The sequence below is a fragment of the Rhinoderma darwinii genome, chromosome 6 (genome assembly GCF_050947455.1).
Source record: "Rhinoderma darwinii isolate aRhiDar2 chromosome 6, aRhiDar2.hap1, whole genome shotgun sequence".
NCBI lineage: Eukaryota > Metazoa > Chordata > Amphibia > Anura > Rhinodermatidae > Rhinoderma > Rhinoderma darwinii.
This window is the reverse complement of record NC_134692.1, coordinates 136,204,020-136,218,535: the sequence shown is the minus strand read 5'-3', so window position 1 is coordinate 136,218,535 and position 14,516 is coordinate 136,204,020. Positions and strand designations below refer to the sequence as shown.

At 48.1% G+C, this 14,516-nt stretch overlaps 3 protein-coding genes across 6 annotated transcripts in view; 2 read left to right on the top strand and 1 right to left on the bottom strand.

Moving 5' to 3' along the window:
• Positions 1-5,619, top strand: part of NHERF2 (NHERF family PDZ scaffold protein 2) — a 77,190-nt gene extending 71,571 nt beyond the window's left edge. The window contains exon 7 of the mRNA XM_075830558.1: positions 402-5,619. Within this exon, the coding sequence (XP_075686673.1) occupies positions 402-560 (159 nt within the window). The 3' untranslated portion in view covers positions 561-5,619. The remainder of the gene's footprint in view (positions 1-401) is intronic.
• Positions 5,620-6,691: 1,072 nt separating this feature from the next.
• Positions 6,692-14,213, bottom strand: NTHL1 (nth like DNA glycosylase 1). Its single transcript, XM_075830559.1, has 6 exons — positions 13,930-14,213; positions 12,008-12,216; positions 9,493-9,663; positions 8,989-9,148; positions 7,787-7,892; positions 6,692-7,287 (listed from the first exon to the last, which is right to left on the bottom strand). Exons 1-6 carry the CDS (start codon positions 14,021-14,023, stop codon positions 7,161-7,163), a joined length of 867 nt encoding a protein of 288 aa, XP_075686674.1. The 5' UTR covers positions 14,024-14,213; the 3' UTR covers positions 6,692-7,160.
• Positions 13,934-14,516, top strand: part of TSC2 (TSC complex subunit 2) — a 37,443-nt gene continuing 36,860 nt past the window's right edge. For 2 of the 4 annotated variants that reach the window (XM_075830554.1, XM_075830553.1), the window contains exon 1: positions 13,934-14,216. The gene's annotated coding sequence lies outside the window, so the exon portion shown is untranslated. The remainder of the gene's footprint in view (positions 14,217-14,516) is intronic. The other 2 variants (XM_075830557.1, XM_075830556.1) reach the window with 1 other exon arrangement.

The following is a 14,516-nucleotide window of genomic DNA, read 5'->3' as shown; positions in this document are numbered from 1 at the left end:
CGCATGGAGCAGTTGATATGAGGTCATTTGAGACCGGTTCTAGCAGAGATCCAAAGGCCACAGTCTGAAATATCAAAACATATATTTGCCAGCAGCTTAGCATATGTATAGCCAATATAAGCAAACCTATACAATAAATACCCACATGCCAATAAAAATAATATCTACAGCCTACCTGGCTTGAACAGTTATGTGTATATGTGGGTACATCGATGATGTATTTTGTGATTTGGATCCACACAAGGTCTGAGAACACTGCACAAATCAGAAAAGGACATGTCCTCACAATCTCTCAGTAGTGCAGCCTCAGGCTGATATTCTCTGTACATTATTGAATATATTGGCTATATATGTAATATTAGATTTAACTAATACTGCCCATTACACCTTTTGTGTTGCAGGCAGGTGACCTGATCGAAAAAGATCCTTTTGAAGAGAGCGGGCTACGTCTCAGCCCCACAGCAGCCGAGGCAAAGGAAAAGGCCCGCGCCAAGAGAGCCAATAAAAAAGCTCCCCCAATGGACTGGAGTAAGAAACACGAAATTTTCAGCAACTTCTGATCTTGCCTCCCAAGACATGAACGGTCGGGATGAGAGCGGTCGCAGGACTCAAACCCCTTTCTCCCACTAAACACTGTGTATTAACCGGAGCGCCGGAGGATTAAAACCAACTAACGATGTCACCAAACCTATATCTGTTTAACCATTTCAGCTATGTGGCATTTCAAGGCATATAATGTTGACTCTTCAGTGCCAGGCCACATATTATACCCTCACCAGCATCGGAGGACGGATCTGCCCATGGTGTGTTCTACGGGGGCATTATTGTCACATGGGTGTACTGGGGGCTTCAAAGAAGACTGGAATGTAGACAGAGAAAGCAATGAATTCTGGGAACTGACAACAAGGACAACCATTCTCCATTGCTAAACCAGCGGGGTCCTGACAGCTGCATTGTCCTCCTCCTGTGTTTATAAGACTGTTTCCTCATCCTGTCCTGCGGTTCCACCAAGGATTAGGATGTATGATTTCCCCCGCTTGGGACCACTCAGATCATCATTGAGATCTGTCACATGTGCCCACCCTCCATTCGGGGCACGGACCCTGGCAAGCTAGAAGTAGTATCATTCACTAACAAAATAATCATTCCAAGGAACCTTCTCCGTGTGATCGGAGGATTGCACAATTTCTTCCTGGCAGTCACGGCTCTTGCTGCTAACTCCTCCGGGTAATGGAAAGTAGCGTATCCGAATCATGTTGCTGACAGCAGCTTATAGTCGTTGAGCTTACGGAAAAGAAAAAACCCTCAGATTTGTCTTTATCATCCTTTGCATTTAGTGCATCAGGAGGGGGGGGGGGTACAGTTTGGGGCTCAAGGAATAGGCAGAGTATTGCACGTCAGACTGTCCCGTGGGGGTCACACATTCCTTGCTGCAGCCCAGAACCGCTGGCTCTCGCTTACCCAACTGATGTGCACATGGTTTGAGTTAAATGGAAAAATAACTCGGCTCGGCATCAAGTCACTCAGCAATCTGCCACTGGGATTTAGGATTAGTATACCCGCGCTTAGCTGTCAGAGACCTATGCATAGATCCAAATAACATGGAAGTGAGCCATGATGTCACCTATAGAAGTCCGAATGAGATTAGATTAACCCTTGAGGGCATAACTTCTTTTATATCATTGTTGCTGCCAATCACAGCTCTGCTCTGGAGATTCGGACTGTCCTACTTTTTATGACAACTGGTTGCCCCCTTGCTCCAGGGCACAAGTCTGCGTACTGGGGCAAATAACCTTAAGCATACAGGACTGGTTGCTCAATTGAACGACTGAAGATCGTTTTTTGTAGACCAAGCAGAGTATTGTTGCAGCAGCTCTCCACCATTAGGGGACATATTGAATGAATAAATAATGTTAAAAGCGCCTCCTTCTCCCACGATAGATGTTCTTTAAGGTGCTAAATCAAAAATTCCAAAAACATTTGGCCTATTTACTTTCACTGAATAATCTGGCCTTAGCTGCAAGGGCTGAGCTGTCAGGGTAGTAAGCCTGGATCTTACGTAGAAGCTGAGATTTCATGTATGGCCTTAGACATTCACTCTAATTAAAAACCCTGCTCTACGTTAATACCTCTTATGTCCCAGATTAACAGGCCGGTGAGATCATGTTGTCCATTTGAAAGCTCCTCTTACAAAATATATAGCCCACAGCCTGACCCAGGAATGTGGTTTTAATCACATCAGGGGGGGGATTAGGTAAATTCTGGCCAAATAAAATATCTTTTTACAATAAATCTTCATGAAAAACAACAACAAAAAGAAAAAGTTTTCTTGTTACATTTTTCTAAAGCGATGCTGCCCCCTAGTGGCCAGAATGAAAATGCCCCGTTTTTGTCAGGCAAACTTTTTGTCAGCCATTGGATAATATAATATGTAGTTATATCGTGCAATCGGGGGAAAAATGTATCCAGGAAGCCTGAAATCTTTATTATTCAGACATTTAAAGTCTCTCACGTTCTCAGACTACGACCAGGGAGTTGGAGGAAGACATAATAAAAGGTTTTCTGATGATAATTCCAGATTTGGCACCAGTAATTATCCCATATACCGGGCTTGTTTATATTATCCCTTGCGGTCAGACGTCATTACAGGGGACGCACCACGATCTGTCTGATGCTAACCACGTTGCTGCGGTTGTACAGATATTGCTGGACTGGTCTAAAATAATTCTGTACAATTTTGTAAATTACGTAAATTGAACCCTGAGTGGAGATCTCGGACGGCACCGGTGGAGGTGATTTTTTTATATACACGTCCCTTCATCAGCCTATGGATATGATGTATTAAAATCGATTGCGGTGTTGCGGATCCAACTCAAGTCCAGGCCCATCACTCAGTATTCAGATCAATCCCCATGTCAGCGCTGGCAGTCAGGTAGAACTTGATCTCAACATTTAGCGATTATTTTGAGCTCACTCCCCCGCTCAGCTTTTAGATTGGTACAATCTTTCAGGATTTCGCTTAATCCTGGTCCCATCACTCAGCATTCGGGCTGTGTGCAATCTCATCAGGGTATTCATGTTGATTTGGTCCCATCACTCAGCAGTCAGGTGGCACTCAATCCCTTACCCTTCATTTAGCTTAAAGAGGATCTGTCACCAGTTTATTAATAATTGTCGCTATGATGATGTGTGATTTTTTTTTTCAAAAACGTTTATTTGCAGTTATGAGCGTTTTTCTAAATATGCTAATTTGGCTATACTTGCCAAATGGGAGGTGACTCTTTCTTTTCACTCTGGGCGGTGTAATGTTTTCTGTATGACTCTGTCCAATCCGCATACAGCTTCTCCCCTTCCCTGCCTGATCATATAGTACACAGCTTCCATTCCCGACTGTTTTAAACTGGAGATATCTCCGGTTGTTTCACAGCTAGAACTGTATTAGAATCTCCTCTTTTATATAACACCAGAACCACTGCTCTAGGTGGTCCACAGCCTGAGATATGGCTATTTGAAGTGATCCCCTTCCCTCCAGCCTCAGTCTCTCACACTGTGTGAAGCAGCTTCATGCGGATAGGACAGCGTCAGAGGCAGTGAAGAGGCTCCGCCTCAGAATTGCTGGTGGTGACGCCCACTTGTCTAGCATAACCTCATTTGCATATATAGAAAAAAGCTCATAACTTTTAAAATAATAAACTTTTTGGGACACAATTTTAACTATTATCAGTGTGACAGCGCCTATTAGATTAGCTGGGAGATTGGGCAATACTAAACTAGTGACAGATCCCATCACACAGTATTCAGCCCAGCATGAACCGATCACTCTGCATTAAGGCTGTGTGCGATCTCTTCACATAGTATTCAGGTCGAGCGTGATCCCATTACTCGGCGTTCAGGCTGCGTGCGATCCCATTACTCGGCATTCAGGCTGCGTACGATCCCATTTCTAGGCGTTCTGTTTGATCTTAGTCCCATCACTCGACATTCAGGCTGCGTGCGATCCCATTAGTCGGCGTTCAGGCTGCGTGCGATCCCATTACTCGGCGTTCAGTTTGATCTTAGTCCCATCACTTGACATTCAGGCTGCGTGCGATCCCATTACTCGGCATTCAGGCTGCGTACGATCCCATTAGACGGCATTCAGGCTGCGTGCGATCCCATTTGTCGGCGTTCAGGCTGCGTGCGATCCCATTACTCTGCGTTCAGGCTGCGTGCGATCCCATTACTCGGCGTTCAGGCTGCGTGCGATCCCATTACTCGGCGTTCAGTTTGATCTTAGTCCCATCCCTCGGCATTCAGGCTGCGTACGATCCCATTAGTCGGCATTCAGGCTGTGTGCGATCCCATTACGCGGCGTTCAGGCTGCGTGCAATCCCATTAGTCGGCATTCAGACTGCGTGCGATCCCATTAGTCGGCGTTCAGGCTGCGTGCGATCCCATTACTCGGCGTTCAGGCTGCGTGCGATCCCATTACTCGGCGTTCAGGCTGCGTGCGATCCCATTACTCGGCGTTCAGGCTGCGTGCGATCCCATTACTCGGCGTTCAGTTTGATCTTAGTCCCATCACTCGGCACTCAGGCTGCGTACGGTCCCATTACTCGGCGTTCAGGCTGCGCGCGGTCCCATTACTCGGCGTTCAGGCTGCGCGCGGTCCCATTACTCGGCGTTCAGGCTGCGTACGATCCCATTACTCGGCGTTCGGTTTGATCTTAGTCCCATCACTTGGCTCTCAGGCTGCGTGCGATCCCTCACTCAGCCTTTATCTTAAGACCAATCCCATCACACAATATTCAGGCCGAGCGTAATCCCATCACTCTGCATTTTTATGTAGCAGGATCTAGACTAAGCTGTGTGGCTAAAATGAACATAAGCCATTATATGGAGAGTTTTTGGAAGTTGACTTTATTTTTACTCAGAGTAACTCAATTAATCAGACGTAACCATTCTGTTGGTTTTATACCAGAGATCAGAAAACCAGCTTGATGCATAAGACTAGCCGTATAGACTGGCACGTGTAGGTGGAAAGGAACAGGAGAACCGGATATCTTCACCTTTAATCGCTGGATAACACGGTCCTTGGGTCGGACCATAACACTCTGGACTGCTCGGTGGAAATGGCGTAGAACGTGGACTGAATCGTGGAGACGGCATGTTATGCGAATGGATTGACATATGAAGGAAACGGCTGTCGGAGCGCGAGGTCGCTGATGATGATCATTTTTAACAAACCAATGGAATTTTTTTTTAAATGGACCTAGAATTATTTCAAGCCTTGTAAAACCTGACCACTGGCAGAAACGAGGCTAATGCCTATGTAAACTACACCACATCTCATCAGTATGGCAGGCACGGACTGGGTAGGGGCAACAGACTGCATACGCCCTTAAATGCTGCCCCCTGCTGGTAGAATGTGAGGTCTGCGGTATAGTTTTGTATGACGGACAGTATAGATGGAAGACCTCTGGACTGCACATGGCCAGGAAGCTGCCTCTATGTAGCTCTGTTTGGAATCATATTTTTGTACTTTTAAACCTGTAATTATGTAAGGCACATCTGATAACATTTATCTACGACACAACATATTGTAAACTGCTATGTGCATAATAAAGGCTTTCCCAAGTACGGGGGTTTTATGCGTGATGTCACCGATGATGAAGATTGAGCAGGCATCGTGTGTATCCCGACCTGAGAACAGAGCTGTCAATCACATATTAAATGGGTATTCCCATCAACATTTACGGTACATCTTGTGGTGGTGAACAGGGGTCCCCCGACGCACGTTTGCCGAATGTAAAGTGGTTGCATCGGCTGCCATAAAGAGATACATACATGAACATGTTGTGCCACCCCCCACCCCGTGATTTTTTTGGGGTCGCACAGGATTAGGAAACCATGGCTGCACTCTTGCAAAAACAGTTAAATTAATGGGGCCTATACTTTGTTACAGTAGATTAAAAGGGATGGTCTATTTTGGACAAGCCCTTTTTGTTAGAAGGGTTCCCCAGTGATCGGTTGTAATCTATAGGAGAACCTATAGAAAGTGTTTGATATCCCTACAGCGCCACCACAGGGAAAATGAGGTATTACACAGTATTCTCATGTAAATCAATGGGCTGTCAATGTAACACACGGACACGCTGGGTCCTCCAGAGCAAGAGATACTCACCGTCTATGTCTGGTATTGCAGTTCAGTCCCGTTCAATGGAGCCTAGCTGCAATACCAGACACGACCCATGGACAGGTGTGGCACTATTTGTGGAAGACAGCAGACATTTTTTTTCCAATCCTGTACAACCCATTTAATATATGCACCAAATAATGTAGATCAATATATGTGAGCCTTTATTTCAGCGCTTACCTATAATGGCGATACCCCCTTAAGAATTCGGCCCGTGTTGCCTATAGCAACCGATCAGATTCCCGGTTGTATCTTGAGGTGATTTGATTGGTTGCTATGGATAATACTGACAAATTTTATGCATTAGGCCCAATCTAATTTGCTATATCAATTGTGAGGTAAAATGGGGAGCGGCTTTTTATACAACACACAGTTTATATAACACATGGACGGGTCCGGGGCGATAGGTCCTAAATAGGCGACCCCCTCTATGACCTAATAGGATGTGGACTATCCTGATAGGACGATCCCTTAAATGATCTAGTGCATCAAATAGAAGGACATTACACAACATAATAAAGATATAAAAAATAAATGTTACTTTTATTTATATTATATAAATATACGCTACAAAAATCAGTATCACAAGGACTGTAGAAATGGGGCCCATACTTGGTTACAGTAGATTAAAAGGGATTATCCACTTTGGACAAAGCCTTTTTTGTGAAAAGGGTTCCCTAGCGATCAGCTGTAATCTACGGGAGAACCAGCAGCAAGTGTTCAAAATCCCTGCAGCGCCACCACAGGGAAAATTAGGTATTACACAGATCTCATAAATCCATGGGCTGTGTATGTAATACAGGGACAGGCCTAGGTCCTCCAGAGCGAGAGATACTCTTAGTAGACCCCCCATTTATTAACGGTTTTCAAAACCAGACAACCCCATAAAATAGAGGTAGCCGAAACCTGTTTTCAACTTGTAACTTCCAAGGCTATTCACTTCCTTCTTTCCCTCTGTTCCCCCGTCTGAGGGCCCGGGGCCCCATCACTTTTTTATATTTGCTCCAGGACAGATGTCTCTGTTCAGGCAGTCAGAGCATCGGGGGGACACCGGGAGGCAAACTTGCTGCCCGAACCCGACCAAAAGCCAGTTGATTTCGCTCCAGAGATCCCTATGGACACAAATAGGTCACATATCAAACCACGAGTAGGGATGTGGTGACGTTACAAGACAAAACACAACCATCAATGTGACATTTTTCTTGTAGGACTACTCTGCTCCACGTTCTGTCTCAGTCTGGATCCTCCTGTCACGACGCTGCCACATGCAGCCCTGTCCTCACAAACATTATCTCGAAATCTGTGTGCTTCTAAAATACTCTGTGCTGCTGTGGAACCCTGCTCCTATAATTATCTAATTCCCAACTCACCATTTGCCCGTCCTCAACTAACATCACATGAGTGGACAGACCTCTCGCTAGATCCACAAGATCATCACCCTCCTCTCCTGAAATGCTCTGTGCTGCTGGGGCCTTGCTCATTCTAACCTTCGATATGTGACCTCACTTTTCTCTACCCAACCTCGCTTATATCACAACACTGCAATTCAGCAGAGATAGTGAGGATGGGCAAATAAGACATGTAAACATTTATAGCCATCTTGACCCTCACCTCGGCAGCCAGTCCTCGAGGGCCACACGTGTGCCTTCAGGGGTCTTGGTTTCTTTTTTTACCCACTTCAGTCTGTTGGAAATACGATGCACGTGAGTGTCCACACCTGAGGAGACAGCAGGCGGTTCTGATCCAGTCACTTTCCATGTCAATGTAGTTTAATAGGGTCATACACGTAACTTAGGTCCTGACCGCGTGAGGCCCACATTGAACAATTATGCGCAATCGTCCACTGGATTTCTTCGGTACCGGACTATCAAATCATTTTACACATAATCCGGCATGGGACTAAAGTTGACCATATAGGGGAGTCGGGCGAAATCGCTGTCGATGGGTCAAAAACATTTGTATGTGTATGGCCATCTTAAAGGGTAATTAAACGTTCATAGTGACATGTCAGAAGTTTTGATCGGTGGTGGTCCGAGCACTGAAACCCCCACCAATCGCTAAAACTAATCGGGTGAGCAGTTGGTGTACGGGCCCATAGACTTATTGAGTCCGTACACCGTTTCCTTGGCTCAGCGCTTACCCGAGCGTTTCTGCCGCTTAATTTTAGCGATCGGTGGGGGTCTCAGCGCTGAAAGTTTAGTTTCCCCTTTAAAGGGGTTTTCCCATCTCCAACAGTTTTGGCATATCCACAGGATATTCTATAAAAGTCCCATAGATGCGGGTCCCACACCTGGGATCCCACCTACATCTAGAAGGGGGCCCCCTGACACCCGTCCAACCTTCTGTCGCTGGACTCTGACCACTGAGTAACAAACTGGCTGGGAGTACGGAATCAGCCGAGCTACGTGGTTTCCGTAACTCCCATTCACTCGACGTTCACAGAAATAGCGGGAGAAGGAAGGACGGGGGTCAGGGCACTCTGTTGTAGAGATAGGTGGGGGTCCCAGGGGTGGGACCAGCATCTATCTAAACATTTTGGAATATCCTATGGACATGCCATAAATGGGCAAAATTTTTGTTTGTTGTAATCTGAATTACCTGGATTTCTGGACTATAAGGTGCCGGATTAAAGGACTTTTACTGGAAGGCTGAGTTTAAACACCGATTCTGCATGTAATTCAATTAACTCCGACCAAATCTAGGAGTAACTGCGGTGTGTAAATGATCTGTAGAAGATCATCATAAATAAAATGTATCTGAAGTGAAATAGGAACCTGCCAATGTCAGCAACCAGTAGCCATTACTATGCTTACCAATGCCAGACACCTTGTTCCAGGCAATATCCATAATTAGATGAGCCATTTTAGGTCCCACCCCAGGAAGCTTCACCAGCTCTGCTACATTATCAGGAATGTCACCGGCGTACTGTTCCTGAAGTATCTCTGTCGTCTTCTTGATGTATTTAACCTTGTTCTACGATAACAAAACAGGATGTCACTTATTCCAAACTGAAAAGAGTTGTCCCGCCTGGTCCCTTCTCTGAATGAGGACAGAGTTGTGCAGCTGAAACAGCGATGATTAGCTGCGATCGCCTGGGGAAGCTTCTAGCAGCCATACATTTCTCCTGAAGCGGCCACTGCAGGACAAAAGTGGTATTGCATAGCGCCAAAAGCGATTTACACCAAGGCCTCCATAAACATGGCGTTCACACCAAAAATAGCCATTACTCAATTACACTACAAAACTGATGTTATTACGTTAGTAAATTACACCCCCCCCCCCTCTATCAGGGACAATCATGCCAATCATTCAGTCACCTTCCAGAATCCCACTGGATAGATAAGTTTCCCCAGCGTCTCCTCATCGGTCTTCAGTATCCTGCCCACCGTTAGTCCATGTTCTCGTAACTTGGTCATAGCTGCGGAGGTCACGTTGTCCTTCGTCTGGCTGGACAGCATCAAGGACAGCAGGACCTGGTAGCGCATCGCCTATAAGGTAACACACTGGGAGAATCATCACTACAGGATCCGAAGTCCAAAAAAGTACTACAGAGCATCGTTGAAGGCCTCGAACTGCTCTAGATCTCAAACTCCAGTATTTACTTCCAAGTAAGGGGGGGGGGGAATTGGACTGTCCCCCTTTACAGTATGAGGGGGTATAGTTAATGGCGTCTATAACTGGAGATGGGCAGGAACATCCGCACCCCTCCCCAGATACCCCTTCTGCCTAACTCTGCACTGTGTCAGCCATCTACAGTCTTCCCGTTGCGATTATACTCAGTGTCAAAGCTGCTTATCTTGGCTCATGCAGCACAGTAAACCTATTATTCTGTCATTAGCCCTGATAACGCGGTGATAACATCCAGTTTTGCTAAAGGCTGATAAGCAGGTGTTCCCCCCTCAGTTTCCTCCATCTATCAGGAGAACTTGGGGTCCCGTGATCCCCGTTTAGCAGCTACGCATTTGTGTGTCACTCTCCATTGTAGTCTATGGAAGATACAGAAACAGCCCAGTAAGTGCTCCTCGGTTCCTCCATTTGTTTGTGAATACAACTAAATAAGGGTCACGAGACCCCCCCCCCCCCTCAACCGATCCGACAATTACGACATATGCAAATGTCCCTCATCGTAATACCCCCTTATCTTATCTACAGCGATATAATTTATTCGAGTCGAGCCGTATTCTGCATCGTCATTGTGTAGATGTACAACTCTTGTTCTTTTATGTAAAACATCATGGAAGAAACCCGAGGAGATGCTGGGGGTTGTGGTGATCTGGGTAGACTCACGCTACACTTGTCAAGCTGCAGGTGGGGGGATAGGAGATAAGGGCCCACCTTTACCTGGAGCCAGGCCTACATGATGCCATACAATATATATATATATGTATTATAGATGTAACGAGTGAATGGTGCCAGATATACATCAGGTGCACATAAATCCAAACATAAAGGGATCTTATATAGCTTTCATCTAGGTAACGTAGTGGGGGGCTTTATATGTTTTTACTGGCATTCCAGCGAGGAGCCAATAAAGTATACATCTGCTGCAAGGCATCTTCAAACACATATAGGAATGACACAGTCCTCGCCTGGCTCCAGCGTGTTTGCAGAATGCAGCTCCTTCTTGTATTGATCAGAATATAGTTCCTGCTGCCGGAATCATGGCCGATATTCTATGATGTACGTCGCGCTTGTAGTTGAATTTATCACATTGCAGACAGAACGGCCTCTGGCACAGGGGTTGCAATTGCGGCCCTCGCTGTACTGCAGACAGTTGCCACCATCTGCTTAGAATATGTGTGCGGTCCTGACATAGCTCTCCGTTGAAAAAAAATAACCTACTGGAAGACTAAAGGGATTGTTGGGTCCCCCCTCCCGTTATCTCTTTGGGCTGACACAGGGGAGGGGTCTCCTGCTCAGCTGCCCCCTCTAGTGGATAAAGCTGATCGCTGCATCTCAGCGGTCTACAACTCCATCCTGATATTAAAAAAAGGTGTCATGGACTCTCTTGTTGGCCAATTCCCAGCAAGTAAAATCTGGAGAACCCCTTTGAAGTGGTCGTCCAATCAAGGCAACTCCTGTCCAAATGGCCTATTAGGGTATATGGACGTCATAGAAGGGGGGGGGGGTGACCCGCTTGGGACCCCTCTCTATATGCGAAAATGGAGAGTTGCTTGGTAAGAGCGGCTCGTACTTTAGCGGACCCCTGCCCTGCATTACATAGGTAGCCACTTGGCCAAAAAGCATAAAAATAGTCAAATCTTCCCAAGTGCCTGATGTTTTGGATTTTCTGCCATCTAGTGGTCACTTACGGTAACACATTTAAAACAGGAGTTGGCTTCCTCATGGAAATACAAGCTCATTTAGCCCCCCCGAGTCCCCCATAAACAGACACAATCGCAATGGCCGAGTATGAATGGTTTACTGTAATAGGGAGAGCAAGATAAGCAGCTGCCGAACACATATGATGCCGCTTATCTCTAGAAAACGACGTTTGGGAATGGTAATATGTTACAGACATCTGGGTAACGTCGGGCTGCCCCCATAACTATTAGATCAATCCTCCTGAAACTAAAGAGATTGGGCCGACATTAATCTATTGTGTATGGCCAGTTGTGATTTATACGGATATAGATGAACATTCAGGTTAATAGGTTTCTAGTGAATTCAGGCCGCGTATGTGGAAATTATACGGAATGTGGGTATTGGGAGAGAATTCTATCTAACATTCTATTGCGCCAAATTTATTGTACCAGACATCTCGCAGGTATCTTACACCATTGATCAATCTCCTCCACTGTGTGTACAGCGCGGCTATATACGAGGCGATACCTGCGGCTCTGCGTTCTGATCAAAACACTTCTCTGCCCCCATCTGATCCACTGGGGCATCACGACGGCTCCTCATCTGCCGGATGTTCTCCAGGTGTTCCCTCCAAGTCTTTGGCTCCCATTTGAGTTTCTTGTCTGTGTCGCCCTCCGCCTCATACTCCACCTGTATCCTTCTCTTACCACCCGCCGCTCCCGGGGACGAGGCCTGACCTGAAAACAAGAGGATTATATTTACCTGTACAGGGAAAAACAGCAATGAAGGATGACAGGGAGTGCGCCCACGCGTGCAGGCGATGGTGACCGCAGGCGGATCTCCCCTTTATTGCTGTACATCCGAATCTCCGCTACTGGGACGCTGTCCCGGCGGTCTGCAAAATGTCCCGCTGGTCGCTGCATCCAAACAGCTGATCGCTGCTGACTGCAGCAGCGATCAGAAGAAGGCAGGAGTCTTGCGGCGGTGTTCTCACTGCGATCAATGCCGGCCCGGGAGTGGACCAGTCCAGTCATCTGACCTGTCACCTGACCTCACCGGTCAGGTGACTGGATTGGTCCACTCCTGGGCCGGCATCGACACCAGTGAGAACGCCGCTGCAAGACTCCTGACGGTGAGTGAAAGCAGAGCGGAGAATGGCAGCAGTAGGTCCGGCTACCTCTACCTCTGGCAACAATGTGGCACCTACAGGGGGGCTGTGTCTGGCGCCATCTACAGGGGGGCTGTGCCTGGCGCCATCTACAGGGGGGCTGTGCCTGGCGCCATCTACAGGGGGGCTGTGCCTGGCGCCATCTACAGGGGGGCTGTGCCTGGCGCCATCTACAGGGGGGCTGTGCCTGGCGCCATCTACAGGGGGGCTGTGCCTGGCGCCATCTACAGGGGGCTGTGCGTGGAGCCATCTACAGGGGGGCTGTGCGTGGAGCCATCTACAGGGGGGCTGTGCGTGGAGCCATCTACAGGGGGGCTGTGCGTGGAGCCATCTACAGGGGGGCTGTGCGTGGAGCCATCTACAGGGGGGCTGTGCGTGGCGCCATCTACAGGGGGGCTGTGCGTGGCGCCATCTACAGGGGGGCTGTGCGTGGCGCCATCTACAGGGTGGCTGTGCGTGGAGCCATCTACAGGGGGGCTGTGCGTGGAGCCATCTACAGGGGGGCTGTGCGTGGAGCCATCTACAGGGGGGGCTGTGCGTGGAGCCATCTACAGGGGGGCTGTGCGTGGAGCCATCTACAGGGGGGCTGTGCGTGGAGCCATCTACAGGGGGGCTGTGTGCGTGGAGCCATCTACAGGGGGGCTGTGCGTGGAGCCATCTACAGGGGGGCTGTGCGTGGAGCCATCTACAGGGGGGCTGTGCGTGGAGCTATCTACAGGGGGGCTGTGTGCGGAGCGATCTACAAGGGTGTTCTGGTGGATGATTTTTCCATTGCCCGGTAGCAGAGTTACACAACTGGAAAAAAAAAACCCCATCATGTAACTCTGCTACCTGTCCATTGAAAAGTCATCCACCACAGGGTCTCCCTCTTGATTTTCATCGTTCTCAGCTTTTTGGTTTGTCCTGCAGCTGCCGCTGTGATGAGCGAATGTTATACCCAAGATAGGAAAAGTAACACAAAGACGATATAACCGGATCCATAATATCAGTGATATCCAGACAGTCCAGAGATCCGCAGTAGGATCTGCCCGTGATTTGATGTGTTAATGCGGGATATTGGGCGTGGTTAGGGGCGTGGCTTAAAATGTCCCTCTTTTCCGAATTCAAAAGTTGGTAGGTGTGCTGTATGTAATGTACAGTAGCGCACCTGGATCTCATACACAGCCTCTACCTGCGCACTGCGCCTGGGTCTCAGCCTCTACCTGCGTCTCAGCCTCTACCTGCGCACTGCTCCTGGGTCTCAGCCCCTACCTGCGCACTGCTCCTGGGTCTCAGCCCCTACCTGCGCACTGCTCCTGGGTCTCAGCCTTCTTCTTGCTCTTTCCTCCTCCTCCGAGTATCTTCCTCCCGCTTCTAGTCATCCTTCCAGCGCTCATTGCCCCCACGGGCTCAGGTAGCCCCCGAGAACAACATCTCCCAGCAACCTCCTCTTCCGTTATGCAACATGTGACCTCCGAGGTGGGTGGAGTCAGTGACTGAAGGGGCGGTGCTTACAGGCCCTGAAGCCGAGAGCTCAAGTAGAGAGCGCTGGCAGGACGTGCGGGTGACAGGAGGGCTGCTGAGCTCCAGGTCTGTCCGGGGCGTCCTGCGGGGGGTGATATGACGGGGGATGTTGGGGGTTTTAGTGCTTTTTGCGCCTGTTTGTTGCGTGGCTGCGCGTTATCAGGGTTGTTTACGTTGTGTCCGCTGTCATAATGCGGTTAGTAAGAAGTGAGCGCTGTGCACATTGTATTGTCTTACATTGCGTTTGTTCTGCGTGAGGCTCACACTTCCATCCGCTAATGCAGTGCTCTGCAGGCGGTTGCTAAACTACAACTCCCAGCATATCTTAGAGCATGCTGGAAGTTGTAGTCTTCTAACAGGTCAGTG

Bases quoted from the DNA above. Each gene is read 5' to 3' on its own strand.
- NTHL1 (XM_075830559.1), bottom strand. From the start codon at position 14,023: ATGAGCGCTGGAAGGATGACTAGAAGCGGGAGGAAGATACTCGGAGGA. The intron at 9,664-12,007 runs GTATCGCCTCGT...GTTACCTTATAG, and splicing joins ATCAGAACGCAGAGCCGCAG to GCGATGCGCTACCAGGTCCT. The intron at 7,288-7,786 runs GTGAGGGTCAAG...TTGTGTCCATAG, and splicing joins CTCGAGGACTGGCTGCCGAG to GGATCTCTGGAGCGAAATCA.